The sequence below is a fragment of the Camellia sinensis genome, chromosome 2 (assembly GCF_055761805.1).
Source record: "Camellia sinensis isolate YWXY chromosome 2, ASM5576180v1, whole genome shotgun sequence".
In the NCBI taxonomy this organism is placed as follows: Eukaryota; Viridiplantae; Streptophyta; class Magnoliopsida; order Ericales; family Theaceae; genus Camellia; species Camellia sinensis.
The window spans coordinates 180,766,563-180,791,205 of record NC_138962.1 but is presented as its reverse complement, the minus strand read 5'-3'; the positions used below and the strand labels follow the sequence as shown (position 1 = coordinate 180,791,205).

The following is a 24,643-nucleotide window of genomic DNA, read 5'->3' as shown; positions in this document are numbered from 1 at the left end:
TCTAGTTTGAGTGTTGATAATGCATCAACAGTTGGTAATTTGAATGCTGGAAAGAAAGTTTTACAATCATATCATAAAAATATTGAAGGAGAAGGAGATTCGATTGAGCTCAATAGCAAAGAGAAAATAGAAGAAGAGATAATACAACTGCTACGCGCAACAAAGAAATTGGTTGATGCTACACTTGATGTTCCAAGGTTGATAATTGAAGGATCAATTGAATCTAGGATGGTCCAAAATTAAGAAAGCATGCAGGTTGTACATAAAGTGAATTTTGTTGATTTTCTTAGTATAGAGCAATTAATTTGATTTCCAATGCTTGTATAATTGATCTTGTCAACCAATTGAACTTTCAAAAACTAGACTTTTTTCCATAAAATTTTTGGAAGAGGGACAAACAACTAAAGTATTCCAAGTTCCGTTTTATTTAGCAAGGACGATGGCAGATCTCTAATATGAACTCGATGAGAGGAGTCTGATGTAGGACAAGATTTTAGGAATTTTTATATTTTCAGTTTAATATTTTTGATATATTATTTGATTAGGATTTTTGTAATTTAATATAAATATTTTAGAATTATTAGGTTTCTTAATTTGTTTTGATTTTGTTTTCCTAATTCTTAGGTATCTTGTTTTCCAAGAATAGGATTAGTTTATGGAAAAGACTATGGTATGTACCTTGTAACTACATAATAAAATAGTATAATTTTATACTTTACGAGTCATGACTAAAAAAAAAATAATTTAAAAAAAAAATGTAATAACCAAACACAAAAAAGTCATAACCAAAATATCAAAATAATATCATAACTAAAGAAGAAAATTGGTCATAACTAAAAAAGAAAAGACGTAATTAAGGATGCATGTGTTATGGGGGTGTGTATAATAGAATTCTGCTCAGTTTATTGTTTCTTAATTTTAGATATCTTGGTGTCCAAGCTTACTTGGTCTCCAAGGCTTAATTTATTATAAATAGCTATGTAAGTCTTATGAGAAGGACAATTTTTATGCAATATAATTCAATTTTTTTAGAATTTCCTCTTCATTATAGATTCAAGGTTCTATTTTTTTCACGAATTCGAAAACCTCTTTCGTCTATTAGAACAATATGTAGTCCCCGTGTATTCCGCTACGTCATTATGACCTTTTTTTTTTTATTTAATTTATGACTCAGAAAGTATAGAATTATACTATTTTCTTCTATAGTTATAAGGTGTATATAGTACACACCCCTTGAGAATTGTGTACCACAGTCTTTCCCATAAAAATATTATGTTACTCACATTTATAAATTAAAAGTTATTTTTTATTGTTATTATTATTATTATACAGTCATTATTATTAATTTAATGATTCTCTCCACTCATGTTTGTTAATATTGCATGTGATAAACAAAATAAATAAAGATACTATATGCACAGAATTATAACACAAAAAAATGCACACACTACAAGAAACTATATTTTTGGCGACTAATTTTTTAGTCTCCAAAAGTATTGATTTTAGTTGCCGAAATACTTTGCCGACCAAAAATTTTGGTCGTTGGCTTTGTCGCGGATACATCGTCGCCAAAGGTATTGGCGACTAAAAAAATTTAGTCGCCAAAAGTCCTACAAAAATACCAACTAATATTTTTGTGTCCACTGAAAGCATGTTTGCCCTCTTTCTAATTTGTCAAGAGTTTAAGATTAATGATAAAATGTTTTGTTTGATAATTTAAGATGTAACCATTTTCATATGTTTATAGACATATATAAAACCAAACAAATTAAGGAACTTAATTTCCCCAATAAGTGCCTTACAAACACCTGCAATGGAGAATACTTCCTTCTTTGATTTTCATTCTCAACGAAGACATCAAATTTAACCAACTAATAAATTATTTTTTCTATTACTTTAAATTTGAGTGTTTGATTACATTCCAAACATATGTTGTTCTAAATAGTGGAAACAACATAAATAGGATTTTAATCATCAGAGCAAACAAAAAATAAAAAAAATTATAAGCAAATTAGAGTGAATTTTTTTTCAAAGAAAGGTACCTTAAATCTCCAAAAAGCATACCAGAAGGGAACTGGAATGTCACTTTAAGCTCCTTAGCTTACTTAGATTGCAGAGGCTTTCTCCTTGTGGTCTCAGGTCCTCTCACTAACACACAAAACAAGCTAAAACATTAATTAGATTTCTCACCTATGCATGCATATATATATAGGGTTAGTTTGGAATATTCCTGAAACAGAGGCACATTTGGTCATATAGTTCAACAATCCAAAATCGAGAATCCAAAATCCACAATCCAAAATTTCAACCAAACCCATTCATGAAATCAGAAAAAGCCCTAAAAAATTGTTTACGAAATCAATAGAAAATGAAAGAAAAAAAAACATATAAAAACCCTATAGAAATCGTGAGACACGGGGATGGGAGAGACAGCGAGAAAGAGATACAAGCAGACAAACCCAGATCGACAGAGAGGGAGAAAGACGAGAGACAAATACCTGTAATAAGTGGTGGGGCCGATTTGCAGTGGTCGTGGTGGCGAGCGCCGGTGGCCAGCGATGGTGATGATTGGCGGTGGTAAGCGATGGTGAGGTTTGGTATCGACTGCTCTGTATGTTGGTGTGTGAGACAAAACAAAACAAAAATGTGTGTCTGTGTAATATATATACTGTGCGCCAATATTAATGAGTTTCCCTCTAAAAAAATTTCGAAGCTTTAGTGACTAAATGATTATTTGTTGCCAAATATCCTTAACAGCGACTAAAAATTGGTCGACAAAAGCATCCTATTTGGCTACTAATTTCAAATTTTCGTCGGCAATGTTTAATATACAACCACTAACTTAGTTTTGGTCGTAAAAAATTCATCAAAAATACGGCCATTTTTTGGCAACAAATTTTTTTTTTTCGCAAAATGTTATTATACGGCGACTAAATGAAATTTTAGTAGTGTAAAATGGTAACAAACAGTGACTAAAACTAAGTTTGGTCGCCAATAAGACTATATGGCGACTAAAATAATTTCGTAGCTAAAAACATTAAATCAACGCCGACTAAATCAGGTTTTTAGTCGCCCAATATGTTGTTTTTGGCGACTAAAATTGTTTTGGTCGCCAATTTTAGTCGCCAAATGTGTAGTTTGTTGTAGTGACAAGAAGGGAATAATATTTATTTTAAAATATGACTATACGATGAATCTCAATTACATAGTGCTTTTTTTTTTGTTTACTTTTCTATTTTATATGGGTCAATTACGCTTTTGTATCTTCTAATTTACATTAAATCTCACTTTATTTTTTTAATTGTGACAATTAATCACTTTTGATTAACTTACAATTTGGCCTTTCCAGTAATTTGGTGTTGAATTATTTGATGAAAATTGTTATGTGAGGGTCACATGAGATATTTTCTAAGGCAAAATGTAATTTTCTTATAATTTCTACTTCTTTTTTATTTTTTTAATAATATTTTCTCTCTATATTGTATTTTATAAACCCACCACTCCTTTACAGTAAAGAAAAAAAAAATTCAAAAATGGAAAAGAAGGGAAAAAAAAAAGAATAAAAAAAAAAGTCCTAAAAAATGCCTTATGTGAGAGTTGTATAACAATTTTCATTACGATGGTGTTCAGAATGATCTAAAAAAGTATAATTTTTAATTTTTTATGAAAAGATATGTAAAAAAGTAGAGATGTGATATGACCTTAAAAAAAAATGCCTTTTGTACCAAATAGTGCCTAAGTAATTTAATAGATAAATTATACTACCTGCCGCCTTTATATTTGGTCATTTTTTCACTTTGGGCCTTCAAATTTGTTTTTTTTCACTTTGAGCCTTCAAGTTTGTTTGTTTTCACTTTGGCCCTTCATATTTCAAGTGTTTTTTTTTATTTTTTATTTTTTTTATTATAAAGAAAAGGTAACTTGTATCCAAAATTTGACAGAAAATGACATATTGATAGTCATGTTGCATAAAAATATTTTATTATGGCGGTTGGCTGGTCTAGCTTCTTTTCTTGTGTTTGATGCTTTTTTCTTCTTTAATCTTGAGCCCCCATTTGTTTTCCGTTTTTCTCCTATTCCGATCTAATCTCTAGATTGATTAGGATGCTGTTGCTTAGTATGCTTGTTTTTCACAGTATAGATAGATGGTTTTGGTGGGTTCTCTCTTCGAATGAAGTGGTTCGGTGGTAGTGGTGTTTCGGCCATGGATTTCGGTGTAGAGTGGTTGCGTTGACCATGGGTGGGTTGGTTCAGGAACTTCATTCGGGCACTTCTCTACGAGCAGGAGTTTGAGGGGTGGAGGATCCAGAGTTTAGGATCTTCATTCGAGCGCTCCGTGTGAGTGGGAGTTTGAGGGGTGATTTCCGTTTCAACTCTATGGTGGTCGGAGTTTGTGGTCGGGAAAGAGGAGAATGGAGCCGGGTCTAAATAAAGGGGACTGCTCCGCGTTGTTGGTAAGGATCAACCAAGGGATGTGTTTGGGAGAGGAAAACCGTGGGAGAAGTGGAAAACTGGGTTTTCAAGGCTGAAGAAGAACCAAAGAAGGAGGCAGCAGCAGCAAAAGAGGAGGCACTTGTAGCAGTCCCGGAGTTGCAGCAGCATGGGTGTGGCGTAGCAGCAGGTGGGCATGAGTGTGGAGATGGCAGTGGGTCCGTGGGTGTGGTTTTGGGAGTTGCAGCAGACTAGGCATGGTGTAGCAGCAGGTGGGCAAGAGTGTGGCAGTGGGTCCTTGGTGTGTTCGGATGCATTGACTGCCCGGAGTTGGTGGTCGGAGGCTGTGTTCAGTTGGGTGGTTGGTCGGTGGCTGTGTTCAGATGGGTGGAGTGTGGGTGGTTGGTCGGTGGCTGTATTCAGATGGGTGGGGTGTGACCTTGGGTGTGTTCAGTAGGGATAGCCTTGGCTGTGTTCAGGCCAGGCGTGGGGCTCAAGAGTGTTGCAGTGGTTGAGTTTGTAGTGAGGGGCTCGAGTGTTACAGTGTTTGGGGGGGTGTACTTGGGGCGTGGTTCGGGGTTTTTTTTTTTTCTTTTTTTTCTGCTGGGGGCTCAAGATTATGGTTTATTTTATTTTATTGTTGTATTTTAAAACATAAAATCGTGAGGCTAAGGGGTTGGTTGTAAGATCGCGAGTAGCAGTAGTAGGAGAGTGAGTTTTACTCTTCGAATCTCTCTCATTGCGTTTTATTTCCTTGTACCTGTAAATTTCATGTTTTTAATGAAATTTTTCTTTGCCGATCAAAAAAAAAATATATTTTATTATGTATAACTCACAAATCTTACACAAATCAAAACTCTAATATAATAATATATTTTTTATATTATGTGATAGTAAACATGACATTTTTTGTAAAATTTTGAAAAAAAATAATTTTAGGGTAAATTGAAAAAAACTTCAAACATGAAAGGGAAAAATAAAAATAAAAAACAAACTTAAAATGTCAAAATAAAAAAATAGTCAAACATACAGGGGAAAAATATAATTTAACCGTAATTTAATGCCAAACTAACAAAAGGGTCACATTTTGATTTGGCGAAAAGTGCAAAGAATTTGGTAATAAAATTTAAAAAATGAAAAGCATAATGGGATTTAATACAAGGTATACAACGAGCTCGTTTGTGAATTTTAAAAAATGAAAAGCATAATGGGATTTAATTTATTTTTATCTTTATTACTTATTTTAACTAAAAAAAATCATTGCCATATTATTTCTTTTTAAAAAAACGTCAAATCATAATATTATTATTATTAAAATAATACTATATGTACTAATTGGTATATTAATTAGTGTACTAACTGATAATGTAATATAATTTTAAAATTTTTGAATATTTATAATTTATATAATAATTAAAGTAAATAATAATATTATAAAATATATTAACACACTAAATATATCAATTAATATATGTAAGATCACCGTTATTAGGAACCTTTAATCCCATAGATTTAACAGATCCACATCCACGGCTATAAATGACACTCCCAATGGACACTACAACTTCATTCTCTCTTTCTCTCTCTCTCTCTCTCTCAAAAGTACTTGCATCTGCGTAATTGCAATACTAGTTCTACTTTACAATATCATCACTCTCTCTCTCCCTCCCTCCCTCCCTCACTGTCTCTCTCCATCACAATACCATCTCTCTCTTTCTCTCTCTCTCAGACCATTGCATTCCCTCTCTAAAAACTGCACATCAACAGCTACTTCTGAAGCCCGCAGTCACAGATTCTGCTCATACTGGTAATTTAAAAAGCTGTTTTCTCAATTTCATTATCCTTCACTAACCCTTCATTTCTTTTCCTTTTTTTTAAAAAAAAAAAAATTATTATTTACCTCTTAAATTATTGTCCTGTTTAACTTTATTATTTCGAACTAAAAACTATAGCACTTAATTCTTTACGTTTATTATTATTTTTTTAAAAAAACTTAGACCTTAATGACAAAAATTCCCAATTATAAGGTTAAATTACATGTATCCTCTTAGATTATCACTTAATATCACTTTATCTCACTTAATTAAAAAATGTTACATTTGTTTGGTTTTTAAACTCAAATACAATTTTTGAGTTTTTTTTTTTTTTTTCTTTTAATGTTTGGTAAACTTTTTTCATATTTTAGACATACTTCATCTACATGCACATATTAGTGAAGAAATTTAAAAAAAAAAATTACTGAAAACGACAAAAAAAAAAACACTAATAGATTTTCATATATTTTTGTCTTTAGTGAACTTTCTTTAGTTGAGGGAGTCAAGCGAAGGCTCCAAGGGTAAATTCTAATTTTTATTAAAACTGAAAGGGTCTTTTGGTCATAAAGATGCAAATTGAAAAAATTAGTAGATGTAGAAGGTTAAATGTTACAATTTTTAGTTTGGTTTTGAGTTTTCAAATGTTATTTTCGACAACCCCAAAAGGTTAACCAGGTCTGGGGTGTGCTATTTTCATGATTTTATGTTCAAAATCTTTTAGGTGCAAATAATTTCTTTGATTAGTCTATATAGGGCTTTGCCCCAACTTTAATTGGACTACCTACTAGTGGACGGTGGGATTGGTCTCCAAATTAGTTGATTCATTGGATTGTATACCGAGTTATCAATATATATATATATAATTATAATTTTTGTGTTTTTAGTTAACTTTTAATCAAATTTTTTTTTTTAAACTTTTAAATGTACCTAACTTAGATGTAGTTGAAACATAAAAAAATATATGTGAAAAAATATCTAAAAATTCAACAAAAAAAAAAAGTAATTTTTTTGGTTGTATTTATTGATTTTTTCTTTCCAGATTTCTTTACAAATATTTTACTATTTAGGTGTATCAAAAAAAAAATCCTTAAAATATAAAAAAGATTCATTAAAGACAACAAAATATGAAAAATAAAAAATTTAAAAACTGTATTTGAAAAATCAAAACCAAACAAAGTGTTCATTTGGGAACTGGGTTATTTTAGTGACTTTTTGGCTATTTTATGAGATGAAAAAAGTTGTACTTAGGATGATTTGTATTTTTTTTTTTGGTTGTTGAATATATGGTTGGGAGAAAAAAAGTGATTGATTGATGTGTAAGATGTAATATTTTGTCTTATTGATTATTTTAATTTTTTATTTTTTATCTTTATTGACTATTTTAGCTAAAACCAAACACCCCAAACAAACATGTTTAGTTGTGATCTTAAACCAATATATTAATGGTTTTGGTTATTGGGTTAGTGTGGTAATAGCGGGATGGTAGTGGAGTGGTGGAGGTGGTAGCATTGGGGGTAGGGGTGATGGTGATGAGGTTGGCCGGTGCTTAGTCTAAAAAATATTTTCCATTTTAAAAAAGTGAATAATATTTTCCACTCAAATAAATTATTTTTCATTAATTATGAAAGATATTTTACTTTCATTTTTTATCAAACCAAATGTCACAACTAGGGATAGTCACATGACAAATTTTTGTCGAATTTGTTATTACCTGCCCCTCGTCCCCGCCATCCCTATTCCGTCCCTAATCCCTACTACCAGGCGGAGTTTTTCTTCCCTTCCCTGTATATCGAGCATCCGAACTCACCTTGTTCACTTGACTAAGAACTCATTTGAGAATTGACTATTTTAGTTACTTTTTTGACGTTTACGAAAAAATGTGTTAAAAAATATAGATTGTGATGTGATTGAATATTTTGACTTTTTAAATTATTTTAGCTAAAAAATCACATGACAAACACCCTCTGTAAACCAAATTTGTTACTTCATTCTAATAGAATAAATTAATAAAGTCAAAATTTAGTGGTTAAAATAGGCAGCCAAAAAAAAAAAAAAGTTAATAAGACAAAATAAGTTAAAATGTCATATTCAAAACATAATAATTTCACTTTTTCTCTCACAATTATCAAATCAACTACAAAAAAAATAATTATCAACCCAAACAATACTTTTTTAATCAAATTAAAATAACCAAAAAAAAAAAAAAAACTAAAATAACTTAATCCCTAACGGGCCATAGAGAGAGATAAGTGAAAGTGAGGGAATAGTCTGATACAAGAATTGTTTGAAATATTCTAAATAAATATATTTTTTAATTTTTTATAAAAATATGTGAAAAAAATAAAAAGATAATAACATAGAGATGGAGATAGTTGCAAGCCTTTATTGACAAAAGTAAAAATTTGAAACAACTGTCTACTTTTGCAGGTAGTATTAGAAAACTTTCAGGTAGTGTTTAGTTTGTATTTAGAATTATGATCCGAGTGTGAAATTATATTTTGACTTTGTGAGTTTTGAAATTATGATTTGAAAGTAGAAAATTTGTTTGGTTATAAGTTTTGAAAAGAGTTTTGAATTGAATTTTGAATTGAGTGTTGAATTTTTGAAATGAGTGTTGAGTTTATGAAAAATTATTTGATTATGAGTTTTGAAAAGTTTCAAAACTTAATTCAAAAACTTATAACTCATAACCAAAGACACAACTTAAAATTCTATTCGAAGCTCGTAACGAAACTCTTTTTAAAATTTAATTCAAAAAAATAATTATTGACAAAAACAATTTTTTTATTTTAAAATTTTAAAAATTCTGAAAATATATATATTTTCTAATTTTTTAAAAATTATTGTGACAAATTAATTTTTTTTTTTGTTAATTTTAAATAAAGGTACAAATAATTTGTCATTTTGGTCTCAAATTTTTCTTTCTATATTTAAAAAAATATCAAAAACAAATATAATTTTTTTTTCTAGATAACAAGTCCCAGTTGCTTAAAAAAAAAAAAAAAACGCATTGTTTCAGTTAACTGGCCGGACGACCGGATAGATTCAAAAATTCAAAAACTATCTAGGCGGATGTCCGGGCAGACGACTGGGTAAACAAAAAATTCAAAAGCTCTCTGGTTTACTAAACATGTTTTCAAAATGTGTTTTGAAATTAATTTGGAATCATGATTTGAAAACTGTAAGCAAACAGAGGGTTGATAACAAGTGTGGAATCATGGTTTGAATTACAAACCAAACACAGCCTCAAACTTTCCGCCTTAAGCCGCATTGGGAAAGTTGGCTATTTTAATAGATTATTTTAGTTTTTGACTATTTTAGTATGTTAAAATATTTGTGTTTGGGAAGAGAGTTAGATCTTGTTTTTGTAGTAGAATGTGATATTTATGAGGAAAAAAAAGTGAAATGATATTTTATTTTATTAGCTATTTTAGCATATTTCTTCTCTTTTTAAATTTTAGGCCCCCTAAAAAAAGTGACTAGCTTCCCAAAAATTCTATAGCTTCTTATTTTGTGTTTTTGTGATGTAAGTTATGTATTTTTGTGATAAGTATTATGTATTTTTTTGGCAAAAATTATGAAAATTTATGATTCAAAAATAAAGTTACATATTTTTGTGATAATATTATATATTTTATGGTATTGTTACACATTTTGTATCTAGAAAATGTTTGCATAAAAAAAATGTATAATATTATCACAAAAATATGTAACACATAAAATACTTAACTTCGATTCTAAATCACAAATTATCGTAACTCCCAAAAAAAAAAAAAAATACAATATTTATAACAAAGCTACGTAATAGAATGCATTTTCCAATTTGGTTACAAAAGTCCCAATCTGAAGTTGAATAGTTAAACTTATAATCTTTCATTATATAGAATATATATTAATTATGTGTGGGTCGGATTTTGATTAGACGGTGCATCTCCAACCCCAGCCTCAACCTCTGCCCCAACCCCAACCCTACGTTCACTCGAAATGGGAAAAAAATACCCGCTCCCACCTATATCTTCAATAGATTGGATACATCCAGGCCCAGCCTTGAGGGCAGGCAAGAGAGGCCTGCGTTTTGGGTCCTCAAATTTGGGTTGAAAATAGGGGTCCCAAATATAATTTTGTATTTTAGATATTAAAAAAAAAGGGCTTAAATACTATAGGCCCAATTGAACATGGGGCCCAAAAAAAAGAAAAGAAACAAGACTAGATTTGTAATAGGTTAGCTTTGTTATCAATTGAAAAGGATATGGTGGATAAATTCGATTATGCAAACTTCATTAGTGATTTTGCGACTAAAAATGTGAGAAGAGTAATATTTATGTGATATTGGTTTAGTTGTAAACTGAATATTACTAAACTATAAAGCGACAAGATCATATTTTTATTTTTATTTTTTGAATATTTGTAATGATTGCTTCCTATCTTAATATATGAAAGTAAATTTTTGTTTATAATTTTAATGATTATATGTGCAGGTAAATTTTTTTGTGGCTACAAACAAATAAAAAAAATTGTTGTAACTTTTTGTTTTATCCATGAACACTCTTTTTTCCCAATGTAAGAGGGGTTTCATTTTCGAAGTTCGCCTTGAGCCCCCTAATTCTCAGGGCTAGCCCGGGATACATTTGGTAGGGATAGGTCCCCACGGGATAGGTCAAAATGACCATCCCTTATTGCAACCACATTCCACACTATTTATTTTTTGGGAGAAATATTACATCAGTTATAAATAATTAATAATTAACAATTACCAATCACTGGTAAATTTTATAAATATTAATAATTAAAATCATAAATTTTTTCATGAATTTGTAATTTTTTTTGACACTAGGACTGAAATGTAATTTTCCTACTTTTTATCCCCAATATTCATAATTCAAAATTTCAAGAAATTATTGAGAAAACCATCAAATAAAATGTAATTGTTTTGGGGGACATATTTTAAAATTTATATAATTATTTATTTATTTATTGACAACAGGAGTGGAAGGTGGAAATTACAGTTGGTTGTTAGCAAAACTCGACCTCGGACATCACAGGCACGGTAGGTAAAGAGCCAATTCCTAGTCTTTATTCTTTGTTCACCTGTCACTTGTTTTTTTTGTTTATTGAATATATATATATATATATATGAAATTTATGATAATAAAGTTAGAAGTAGGTATTAATTCCATCTACGCAATGAGTAAAATTTGAGTATAACGGTGATATTATTGTATGATCAAATTACAGAGGTCTAGGACAACTTCAGTCCGGATTTTCTACTTTGATACCGGTTGACTTCATATATAGGACTGTTGTTTGATTTTTATAATGATTTGGTTGGCTGTTTTGAGATGTTCTCATCATTCAAAAATATTAGTTCCATCCCAAAAATGTTCCAAAAAATCTAGTTCGGCATTCCAATTTAAAGTTGAGTTTTGCTAAAAAGTACTCCTTGGATACAAGAAAAAAATAAAATATATGTAGATTCCAAAGATTTATTATTAATTCAATACACTTTTTATGAATTTCAAAATACTTTATAACTTTTTAAACTTTTTCTTGGCAAGTTTTTTCAGTCTTGAGCATGGTTGTTTGTTTCAATTTCCCATTCATTTTGCTATTTGCCAATTTTGACACTTTGTTTGGATTATAAATTTGAATAAGAATTTAAAAAGAAAAAAAAATGTAGGTGAAATATGTATGAAATATAATTATATTTACATTTTACCCACATTTTCTCTTTTATTTTTCAAATCTCTACGCAAATTTATAATCCAAATATAGCCGAAATGGTGTATTTACCATCTTAAGTCTATTAGTTTCATAATCTCCAAAGTTTGTGTTTGAATCATAAATTTGGGTAATGATTGGAAAAGGAAAATTTTCATTTAAACCCTTATGGTTTGAGCCTGAAACATTTTACCCTTCTATGGTTCAATATAGTCAGAAAACCTTATATGATTTTAAACCAAAGTGTAACCTTTAACGCCGTTAACTATAGACATAAAACGATTATAATATCCTCGCATTCTATGCTTCTTTTTGTTATTTTGTTTCTCTCTTCTCTCTCATGCACATAATTTTTAATTTCTAATATTAATTCAATTAAATCACAATTAATTATAAATTATTAATCATTTAATGCAATTCTTAACATTGTAATCTAATTTTAATTTAATTATTTTCATATCACAATTAATTCCAAATCCTTAATTATTTATTATTATTATTAAAATTTTAATCTAATTATGTTTTAGATCACAATTAATCCTAAATTCTTAATTATTTATTGTAATTCGTAACATCTTAATCTAATTTTAATTTAATTATATTTTATCAATTCTTAATTATTATTTATTATATATTTTAATTAAATTAAATTTTAAATCAATCCTTAATTATATTTTATATTTTAGACCAATTTTTAGTTATATTTTAATTAACATCTTAATCTAATTTTAGGTTTGGAGAAAATGGGGGATAAAATTGTCGTTTTGTTGTGTTACTTTCACTTTATTGTTTCTGAAAACTAAGCTCACTTTAAAGAATGGTGTATACACTTTTCGTTAATTTGGATGAAAAAAATTAACGGTGACACTTTAATCCAAAATCACATGGGATTTTCTGATTATATTTAAACCATAAGGAGGTAAAGTACTCCGAAACCACGAGGAGGTAAAATGAATTTTGCCCACAAAAAATAAAAAATAAAAAAATAAAAGTTAGGTGAAATGTGAATAAAATATAGTTACATTTCACTTATTTTTTCTCTTTTCCTTTTTAGATTTCTACTCAAATTTATGATCTAAATACAGCTTGAATCTTTATCCAAGACTATTATCAAATCGAGCAAGGTGCTCAAGTTGGTATCCGCCCATCTAGTGGCTAGTTGTCGATTTTCCCTTGAACAACTTATTTTCAATTTTAAGTCTCAAATTCAATACTTTGTTTCTAAATCTATAACTATGTTTCCTATCTAGGTTTGGTGTGTTTGTACAAGTTTCTTTAGGTCGAGCTTGGTGATCATACTTGTTTCTAGGTCATTTAGTGTCTATTTGATAATTTTGCTCACGAAACTGACTCATTCTCAGTCTTTGTTCATTTAAGTTCGACATTGTGATCTTGCATCTCTAAATGAGTGTCCTATCGAAAAACTCTATGAACTACAACTAGGGGTCCTAATCACCAAACACATGCTCCTTTTGGACCCTTTCTAGGGTTAGTATATCTTTATATGTAAATTTATAGCTTCGTTGATTCTAAGAATACCTAGAGTACAGAACACACAAAGAAGTGAAAACACTCTCTCAAAATCATATTAATAATTTGAAAGCACTACTTAACCCCAAGGTTTATAATAGAAAAGTCTTAATTTGAATAGGAAACAACAAATAAGTTAGATCCTTGCTAATCACAAATAAAGTTAAGGAAAATGAAAAATTACCAAAAACAAAAATTTGGATTTAGGCTCAAATTTGATACTAGAAAGTAATATAAACTTTTTAAAACAAGTGACATCAAAAACTGATATTTCTAAATAATATATTGTCAAATGAAAATTTTCAAAAAATGATAAAAATGCACATTCAAAAGCTTTAACAGTGGAATCAGCACCAAAACTGCCTTAGGTACTGGAAAAGTTGTGGGTTTTGCTCATTGTGCTATTTCCGATAGAATATGGGCCTTCCAAACCAAATCTAACAATATTGGCCTGAGTTCGAGTAAATATTGGATGTAATAATGATACCATGTGATAGTATCACCATTCAATAAGCATTTTTTATTTGCAATAGGACCGCAATATTGTTTGTTAATAGGAGATGAGTGTTCACCACTTAATTCATTTGTGACACTACATGAGATGGTATCATTACGTGAGATGGTATCACTGTTACACTTAATATATATATATATATATATTTCTGAATTCACAATTGTTGTTTTGCCACCTGTCTATCCAATTGCTCCAAATACTTTACAATGTGATCTACATCACTAAGGTAGCATTTGGATTTACATTTATAATTATTTATGTCATAGCAGTTGGTCCAAATATATGTGTTTATAAAAGTAAAAAAGGAGTAAGATCAACTAGCACAAAACCAGGTGTAACCAAGTACCCAAACTGTAGGCCCCAAAATTTTATTTTGATTTAAGTTGGGTCTTGGTTCAAGTACTTTCCTAAATTACAGTGTTAAGTTTTAGTGTTTGAAATCCAACGAGTTTTAACATTTTTATGTAGGGTTGTGTTACATAACAAACTCTATTTTTGTTTGGATAACTAAAACTATTTGAGTAGTATTAATCTAACTCAAAATTTTGACCTTTTTTTTTCTTTTTTTTTTTATCAGTAAAGATGAGTTTTTATTGATATAAAATCAAGGATAAACCTTAGATCGAGCATCAATAAAGGAAAGATAAAAGAAAAGTAATCGTGTTATAAGTATCATAGCAAAGAACTTTAATCCCAACTAGGTTACACGGTGATCTCGTTTGAAAACATCACTTTTAGCCTAAGAGTCAAAAAGTAATTAAAAAAGCCAAAAAATCAACAAATTATTCAAAAAAGTTAAAGATTCCATTTTCTCTCTACTTTTTGCACATCTTTTGTAAATAATCAAAAAGTTATTCCAAACATACTAATTTTTTTATCTCATATTTTAGCCAAAAAACTAAAAAGTTATTAAAATAATGGGTGTGTTTGGTTTGTGTTTTGAAACATGTTTTTTGAAGAAAATTTCCAAAAACATGTTTGGTTACAAATTTTCTCAAAAAAATTTCAAAATTATCTCTCTCTATTACACATCAATCAATCATTTTTTTCCCTCTCCTCTCTCCTTCTCAATCACTTTTTCTCTCACACACATCTACTCAACTATAACAAAATATCAAATCATCCCAAACTCCTAAACTCTAAAATTATGTTCAAAATATACAATCAAACAAATCAAGAAAGGTTATACACTCTCTCCAAATTTTTTTAAAAATTTTATCTAAAAACACAAACTAAACACACTCAACATGCTTCCAAACAAGGCCATCTATTGAAGATATTGAGCTACATAGCAGTTCCACTGATGCTTCAACAGATTCTGGAACAACTGCTGCTGCTGCAAGAAAAACTGCTTTAACTAATTCTGTTATTCCAGCTGTAAAAAGAAGCTTCTCGAAGTTACTTCCACCTCAGCCATATAGTTGTAACTATCACTCCGTTGTAACAAACTAGTGCTTACATACAAGTTTATAAATACAGCATTGTAAATCATTCTTAGCATCTCTGAAAATTAAATAATAAAGAAGTTCTTAGTTTCTTCATGGTATCAAAGCAACTCTCTCTTACGAGTTGATCCATGGCTCCTTCTACTCCTTTGTTATCTTCTCTCATGGCTTCAACCTCACTTTCTCCAAATCTCTCATTACTGATTTCGAACTTCTCTTCATTCATCACTATCAAGCTTAATGCATCAAACTTTCTGATATGGAAAAATCAAGTGCAGAATATACTCATTGCTACTAGTCTTCTTGGATTTGTTGATGGAACTATACCATGTCCAAAATTGAGAATAACAGATTCTTCTGGTTCAGAGAAAGACAATCCTGAATACCTGCAATGGAAGCTTATCGATGCACACTTGCTCAGTTGCATTACTGCAACTTTGTCACCTGCAATCTATTCCTCTGTTCTTCATCTTCATAGCTGTGCTGAGATCTGGACTGCTTTACATAAGCAATTCACTTTACTTTTTCGATCTAGTGTTCATCAGTTGAAGAACAAATTAAACAGCATTTCTAAGAAAACAGATTCGATGGAGAATTATCTTTCCAAGATCAAAGACTTGGTCAGTCAATTGGCTCTTGTTTCTTCATTTATAGATGATGAAGATCTTGTTTTGCTTACCTTGAATGGTCTTCCTGATGAGTATGATGCCTTCAAGACTACCATTCAAGCCAGATCAGAGTCAATTCGCATGAAAGAATTGACTGCTCTTCTTCTGTCTGAAGCTGTTCATATGGACTCCAAACTTCAGAAACTGTCTTCTGAACCTACTATGGCCTGTTCTTCAGTTCGAGGTTCTTTCAATGATAATCTCAGAGGTCGTTCTTCTGGCTTCAGAGGTCATTCTTACAGAGGCAATAGAGGTGGTCACTCTTCTAGAGGCAATCCTCACGGTGGTGGTAGATCTGGCTCTAATTTCACCAATTCAAGGAACTTTTCTGATCAAAGAGGTTTTTCTCGGAGCAGGGGTCAATCTATAACTTGTCAGATTTGTGGCAGTTCTGGTCACTCTGCATTAGACTGCTGGTATCGGATGGATTCTCAGTATCAGTCTTCCTCTAGTTCTCAGCATCCTTCTGAGTTCAACTCCCGAGCCTTTGTTGCTGCAACTTAATCAGCAACTGCTACTCCTCACACACCTTGGTACTTGAACTCTGCTGCTACAGATCATATCACACATGATCTTCATCATCTCAGTCACACACAGCCTTATCAAGGTTCCGATCAAATCACAGTAGGTAATGGAACTACAGTTCCCATTCACAACACTGGTAAGGGACTGCTTCCTACACCTCATTGTTCCTTTCGTTTGAATCATGTTTTACATACACCGTCCATTTCTTCTAATCTTCTGTCAGTTCACAAATTTACTAAGGACAATAATTGCCTCATTACCTTTGATGATTCTAAATTTGTGATTCAGGACAAGGATTCGAGGAGAATTCTTCATCAGGGTTCTAGTACTGATGGTCTATACCATTTTTACTCTCCTTCTTCATCCATGTTGCCTGCTGCCCATCATTCTTACTTTGCTAAATCACAGACATCTGTTTCTTCCTCTATTTGGCATAATAGATTAGGCCATCCTTCCTTAGTGAAGTATAATCATCTGAAACCATTGTTGAAAGTTTCCCAGAATAAAATGGACTCTGCTTGTACTGATTGTTGCATAGCTAAAAGTCATAGACTTCCGTTTCAATTGTCTAATACTATTGTAAATGCTCCTCTTTCTCTTATCCATAGTGATGTATGGGGGCCATATTCTTCTACTTCTGGTTATAAATACTACTTACTTTTTGTGGATGACTTTAGTCGATTTACCTGGCTTTTCCCATTATCTTATAAAAGTGAAGTATGTGACAAGTTCATAGAATTCAAGGCTTATATTGAAAACCAATTTCATACTTCATTAAAAATTCTACGAACTGATGGTGGATCTGAATATTTTACTAATAAAATGAAGTCCTTCTTGAGTACTCAAGGTGTTATTCACCAACACTCTTGTCCTCACACTCCTTCTCAGAATGGTACTGCTGAGCGAAAACATCGGCATATCACTGAAACTGCTACTGCACTTCTTCATCACTCATCTGTGCCTTTACAATACTGGTTTGATGCTGTTGCTATTTCTACTTTTCTTGTTAATAGACTTCCCTCTTCTAAGCTTGGACATAAATCTCCATTTGAAAAGCTTTTTCAATACACTCCCGATTACTCTTATTTTCACATATTTGGTTGTCAATGCTTCCCTTGGCTTAAGCCTTATCAGCCTCTCAAGCTTCATCCTAAATCTGTGTCCTGTGTTTTTCTGGGCTATCATCCTTTTGCTAAAGGGTATCAATGTCTTGACCCACTCACTGGTAGAGTCTATCTGTCTCGACATGTGGTCTTTAATGAGCACGTGTTTCCCTTTGCTCATCTGACTTCTTCTACATCTTCTCAAACCTCTTCAACATAATTACCAACCACATTACCTGATATTCAATCTTTTTTCTGGCCTTCTTCCTCTTTTTCTACTGGTTCTCAGATTCTCTCTACTTCAGTCCCAGATTCTGCAGTTCCTTCTGTCCCAGTTTCTGCAGTTCCTCCTTCTTTTTTACCCACACCTGTAGTTCCAATTCAGTCTATTTCTATTGAGTTACCTCCTCTCCCTCCTTCTCAGTCTAATCAGCATCCTATGATTACCAGATCCAAATCTGCTGTTACTGCTACTCCTCACTGTTTGCTTGCTTCCTCTGTCCTAGCCACAGCTTCCTACACTACTACTGAACCTCCTTCTTACAGAGAAGCTTTGATGTCTCCTGTTTGGCATCAAGCTATGCTTGATGAATTGACTACTCTTCAGCAATAACATACATGGTCTTTGGTGTCTCTTCCATCTAACAAAATTGCCATCGGCTGTAAATTGATTTTCAAGATTAAACGAAATTCTGATGGCACTATTGCAAGGTATAAGTCACGATTGGTTACTAAAGGGTACCTGCAGCAAGAGGGTATAGATTTTCATGAGACTTTCAGTCCAGTGGCTAAGCAACCCACTATACGAATCTTACTTTGTCTTGCTCTTCACTATCAGTGGTCACTTAAACAGTTAGACATTTCCAATGCATTTCTCCATGGCCGTCTTGACGAAGAAGTATTCATGCTTCAGCCTCCAGGTTTTGCAGATTCTTCTTCACCTAATCAAGTATGTAAACTACACAAGGCATTATATGGGTTGAAACAGTCACCACGCGCTTGGTATTCCACCTTTTCTCAATACTTGTTGTCTCAAGGCTTCACTAATAGCAAGAGTGATTCTTCTTTATTCATTCAAAAGACATCCACTTCAGTCACTTATCTGTTGGTTTATGTAGATGACATCTTGATCACTAGTGATAGCTCTTCTCATATTCAATCTCTCATTACAAAGATGCACAGTGTGTTCTCCATGAAGGAATTGGGTGACATTGCTTATTTTCTTGGTATTTCAGTCCAGCCTACCAGTTCAGGATATCTGTTATCTCAGTCTAAATATGCCAAAGAAATTCTTCTTAAAGCTGGCTTGTCATCTTGTAAGCCTTGCCCTTCACCCATCTCAGTCAAGCCTGGTGTTCCTCCAAATGCTGCTTTACCATTTTCTGACCCAGCTCTTTATAGAAGTATTGTTGGTGCCTTACAATATCTCACCATTACCAGACCAGATCTGTCACTCTCTGTTAACCAGGCTTGTCAACATATGCATGCCCCTACCATTGGACATTTTGCTGCCGTGAAGAGAATTCTTAGATATGTTCAAGGCACCATCACTCATGGCTTGTCTTTCTCCTCCAGTACTTTTGATGTGCATGGGTATTCCGATTCCAATTGGGCAGGAGATGTTCTTGATAGAAAATCAACGTCTGGTTATTGTGTTTTCTTGGGGTCCAATTTGGTCTCTTGGTCTGCCAAAAAGCAGGCCATAGTCTCTTGCTCCTCCACTGAAGCTGAATATAGAGCTTTAGCCAATACCGCTGCTGAGTTAAGTTGGATTTCCATGCTGCTCACTGAAATGAGCATTTCTTCCCCTACTACACCCATACTCTGGTGTGATAACCTCTCTGCAATAGCTCTAGCTTCCAATCCCGTATTCCACTCACGTTCCAAGCATATCGAAATCGATTGTCATTTTGTCCGAGATAAGGTTTTGGCTAAGCAAATTCAGTTGCAATACATTCCAACTATGGATCAGCTTGCTGATCTGTTTACTAAACCTGTAAGCGTATCTCGGTTTCAATATCTCAAGTCCAAGCTCATGGTTCTTGATTGCCCCATCAGCTTGCAGGGGACTATTGAAGATACTGAGCTACATAGCAGTTCCACTGATGCTTCAACTGATAACAGTTCCACTGATGCTTCAACAGATTCTGGTACAACTGCTGCTGCTGCAAGAAAAACTGCTTTAACTAATTCTGTTATTCCAGCTGTAAAAAGAAGCTTCTCGAAGTTACTTCCACCTCAGCCATATAGTTGTAACTATCACTCCGTTGTAACAAACTAGTGCTTACATACAAGTTTATAAATACAGCATTGTAAATCATTCTCAGCATCTCTGAAAATTAAATAATAAAGAAGTTCTTAGTTTCTTCACCATCCATCAAAAATGGTTAAAGAGTAACCAACCAAAACAACCAAACAACAGACCCCCGACATACTTAAAGCAGGGGTGATACAAATGAATTAAGCCCAACCAGATACAAGGCACTAACCACCCCTAATGGACCTAAATCTGAAAACCAAATCATTGACAGTGAAGTTGAAGTTCAGAACTTTATATTTTGCCCAAAGAGCTAGACTCACTTTAATTAGCCCCTGCAAATCCTCCCTAGAAACAGTAGAGCCTTGAAACTTGCATTCATTCCTTGCCTTCCACAATGACCACATTATGGCACATGGAAATGTATGCCAGAGCTTGTCTTCCACCCTTTTGAACTTGAATCCTTTCCCTATAACATATAAAAGTTTTAGAGATTAAATATTTTGATCTGTAAAAATGAAAATTTTGTTACAAAAAACATTTAAGAATCAGTTTTCATCACCACAAGGATAGTCGCTAAAAAGTCGTCTCGAAAAGTCAAAAAAAAAGACTTTTAGTTACAAAATTTTAAAAATATCACTAATAAACAGACTTTTAGGGACAAAATAATTTGATATCAAAATAATTTTTTTTTTAGATAAAAAAATTTGGTCCCAAAAGAATAATAATTCATCACTAATATTCAATTTTCATTACTAAAATATAATAATGATACTTTTCACAACTAAAATATTTAATTTTAAGAAAATAATTTTATTTTTAAATTTTAACTTTTAAAACCTTAATTTTTTTATAGTGTTTCCAGCAGCTCCTCGATGGAACTTGGAACAACCCATTGCACTCCCCCCACCAAGATAGAAAACTAGCCCAAATTTTCCACACAAACTGACAATGAAACATTTAGCTTGACCTTTCGGCTTTTTGGTTAATTTGGTTAAATTAGTTCAGTTTGGAAAGAATTTTGACTTTTTTATTTTTTTGGTGAGAGAAAATAAAATGATTATTTTTTTGACTTATTTAACTTATTTTATTTTTTTGTACTTTTTTTTAGTCTTAACCCAAACCCAACTCACTTGCCAAACGGCATCAAAGAGAAATGGCATTAGCATCAAAAGCACCAACACTTTGTAAAAAAGATGTCATCAGTTGACATTCCCAAACCAACAAACCAATGTGACAGTCAATTAAAATATCTAATACAATTTTCTTTCTCTCTTTTTTATATATTTTTTAATTATTAATCAATCGTCTCTTTTACATATCACTGGATCTAAAAAAGTAGATTTTTATATCATTTTCATGCATAATTCCAAGATCTTTTTGGGCCATAACCAAAAAAAAAAAAAAAATTACTTTGGTTTGTACGCAAAAGCTAACCATACTTTGATTTAATAGATCCCACCACCAATTCAAGCCATAACCAACACCTCTATGTGCTATAACCAACATTGCTTTATGACATAACTTGCATATGATACATGTCATTATAACAAATTAAGATTTTAAAGACAAAAATTTAGGGACCAAATCATTTTTTAGGTACAAAATAGTTTAGCAACCAAAAGCATCATTGTTGTATTTGTAGCAATAAAATTGGATATTTGATGATGAATTACTATCATTTTGGAATCAAATTTTTATCTAAAAAAATAAACCTTTTACGTAACCAAACCAGTTTGTCTGCAAAAGTGAATTTATTATCGACATTTTCAAAATTTTGTCAGTAAAGTCATTTTTAAATTTTTTTAAGACGATATTTTAGCGATTATTCTCATGATGACAAGAATTAGTCTCATTTTTTTTTTTTTTGAAATAAAATTTTCATTTTACGAGATATAAAATTTTTTTAAAACTCTTATATGTTATATAATGGACCTTTTATACTTGGCTTTTTATGAAATATTATGGAAAAGCTAACAATTGATTTAAAGATGTCTTGAACATGATTAGATATTAAGTGCAACACTGATACCACGAGATATTGGTCATTTTGCATTATTTTTATTTATCTATTTTTCTCATCCATCTTTGTAGCATAGAAGATAGAACCATGCCATGCATCAGGACCTGTATGTTTGGCCCAGTGAATGGCCTTGAAGGCATGAGAAAAGGATGGGAAAAATGGGACTTGAGGATTCTAGTTCTATACATCCTTTTTACTCAGTTATACCTTCATGTTTTTGGGCGTCATCGTAGAAAGGGTACTACACAGCTGATGATCAACGTGAATGTCTGGTTTTTCTACTTGTTCTCTGATTTACTGGCAACAATTGCACTCGGAAAGCTATCCAAGGTCAAAGGTGACGATGAGGATATCAGTCCAATTAGTCTATTGAGGGGTTTATGGGCACCAATAATCTTGTTTTGTCTTGGAGGTCCAGATACCATGACCGTCTTACGCTTGGAAGAAAATCAAATGTGGTCGAGGCACGCTATAGGACTATTGACACAAGGTCTAAGAACAAGTTACGTCCTAATTCTAACTTGGACTTGGACTTCTCCCATGGGGTTCTCTCTTTTGGCCTTGTTGATGCTCTTTCCTGGACTTATCAAGTATGGAGAGAGAGTGTGGGTAATCAAGTCAATATCCGAGAAAAAGTATGTGGGTTTTGTTCAAATTGATGAAAACACAATTGACAAAATCAGTAGTGCACAACCTAACGCCAAGCTAGTGCTCCAAGCCTATTCTTATTTCCATACCTTAAAACCTCATATTTCCAATTATGTGGGTGCTAGGTCCAAATTGAACAAATTGACAAAAGAATTTCGTGAATTGATGAATAGAGATGATGCTGCTCACAATACTTTCAAGTTGATTGAGATTGAGTTGGGGTTGATGTATGACATGCTCTTCAGTAAGGTAGGCACAATTTTTACAGTATGTGGAAGCATTCTCAGACTCATTTCCATCTCTTGCATCGTAACTGTGTTGGTGGGCTTTTTCTTAGTTAAAAAGCCTGATGGGCATTTAAAAGGTGATCTTCCGATAACCATAATTTTGCTAGTTGGAGCCATTTGTTTAGAAATAGGTGGAGCTCTTGTGCAACTTGGTTCAGATTGGGCAATTGTTTGGGCATGTACGCATTACCCGAGTAAGTTGGTCACTCCAGTTTTTAATCTTCACGAATTTGTGATCTCTAAAAACAAAAGATGGTCTGAGGTTATGGGACAATTTAGCTTGCTAAACTTTTGCAACAAATATGAACGGACAAAGTTCGATGACATGGTGGTGGGTTTATGTGGCATCGAAAAAAGATGGAAGAAATTTAGCCTACCATCGCATAGAGTCGACCTTAGTATCAAAGAACTTATCATCTGTCAGCTTGGTAAGATATCACAGAATGATTTGGAAGTTGAAACTCCACAGGCTTATACCATTAAAAGAGGTGAGTGGACCCTTGGCAAAAGTATTGCCGTTTGGCACGTTGCTACAGACATTTGCCTTGAAAAATATGGAGTGGAACCAGAAAGTTCAAAGTCAATCACAAAAAAAGTGAAAACAACCAAAATATTGTCATATTACATGATGCATCTTCTGCTTTTTTGTCCTACTTTACCTTTCTGTAACAACAGTGAAAATTTTAAGCAAGCTTATCTTGACGTGGATAAATTTTTTAAAGAAGCAGAGTCTAATGGAAAAGAACTTGCCAGTAGTTTAATGGAGAAGGATGACAAATGGGAGATCATGAGTAATATATGGGTAGAGATGTTGTGCTATGCTGCAAGCTGCTGCTCGGTGAATCACCATGTTCAAGAGCTTAGGCATGGTGGACAGTTTCTCACTCATGTCTGGCTTCTACTAAAGCACTTGGGTGCAACAAAAATGTTGGAGAAAAATGCATCTCAACAATTGAATGACAAAGAAGACATAGAGTCGGAATTAAAGGATGGTGCTGAAGACATAGAGTCAGAATTAAAGGATGGTGCTGAAAATATAGGATGTTGCTTCTGATACCTTTCAAGCCTTCAAATTTCTGGGAGATGAGCTCATGCAAGTTTGAGTTAAACCATTTAGAAATTCTAGTTTCTTGTGTTTTTGCAGATGTCATTGTTTGATGTACTTTTGTTGTGTCCTCCAAAGCTTCTAGTGTTTGGCTTTGAGTTTTTTCTTGCTTTTAATTTCTGTGGTTTTGTTATGGTGTTAGTTTGCTTTAGTTGTAATGGCAAGGCTTCGCTTGGATTGTAGTTCTTTTTTTGTACTGTTTCATATAATGAATTGATGGCTGCTTGATCCATGTAATAATTTTAAGGTTTCCTATGAGTTTGAATTACTTGATCCATGTAACAATTTTGTAAACTTGTAATATATAATTCAATGGTTGCTTTTTAAGTTTATTTTCTTTTAGTAGCTACCAAATGGTGGAAATTTTCCGCTTTTGACTTCTGGTACATGTGTAAAAAATATATACTTAATATATAAAAGGGTATTTGAGTGATAATAGGATATGATATTGGGTTAGATAATTGATCATTATAGTGAAAATGATATGATTAATAAAATTATTTTGTGAGAAGGACAATTATTGTTTTGAAAGATTATTTATTTATTCATTTCTACCCCACTACCACTATCTGTCA

At 32.2% G+C, this 24,643-nt stretch overlaps 1 protein-coding gene across 1 annotated transcript; it reads left to right on the top strand.

Moving 5' to 3' along the window:
- The first annotated feature begins 5,978 nt into the window (after positions 1-5,978).
- Positions 5,979-24,336, top strand: LOC114272074 (uncharacterized). Its single transcript, XM_082907529.1, has 3 exons — positions 5,979-6,238; positions 11,230-11,292; positions 22,100-24,336. The coding sequence occupies exon 3, from the start codon at positions 22,116-22,118 to the stop codon at positions 24,015-24,017; it is 1,902 nt and encodes a 633-aa protein (XP_082763655.1). The 5' UTR covers positions 5,979-6,238; positions 11,230-11,292; positions 22,100-22,115; the 3' UTR covers positions 24,018-24,336.
- Positions 24,337-24,643: the final 307 nt, after the last annotated feature.

Coding starts and splice junctions, on each gene's coding strand:
- LOC114272074 (XM_082907529.1), top strand. CDS start 22,116: ATGCCATGCATCAGGACCTGTATGTTTGGCCCAGTGAATGGCCTTGAA.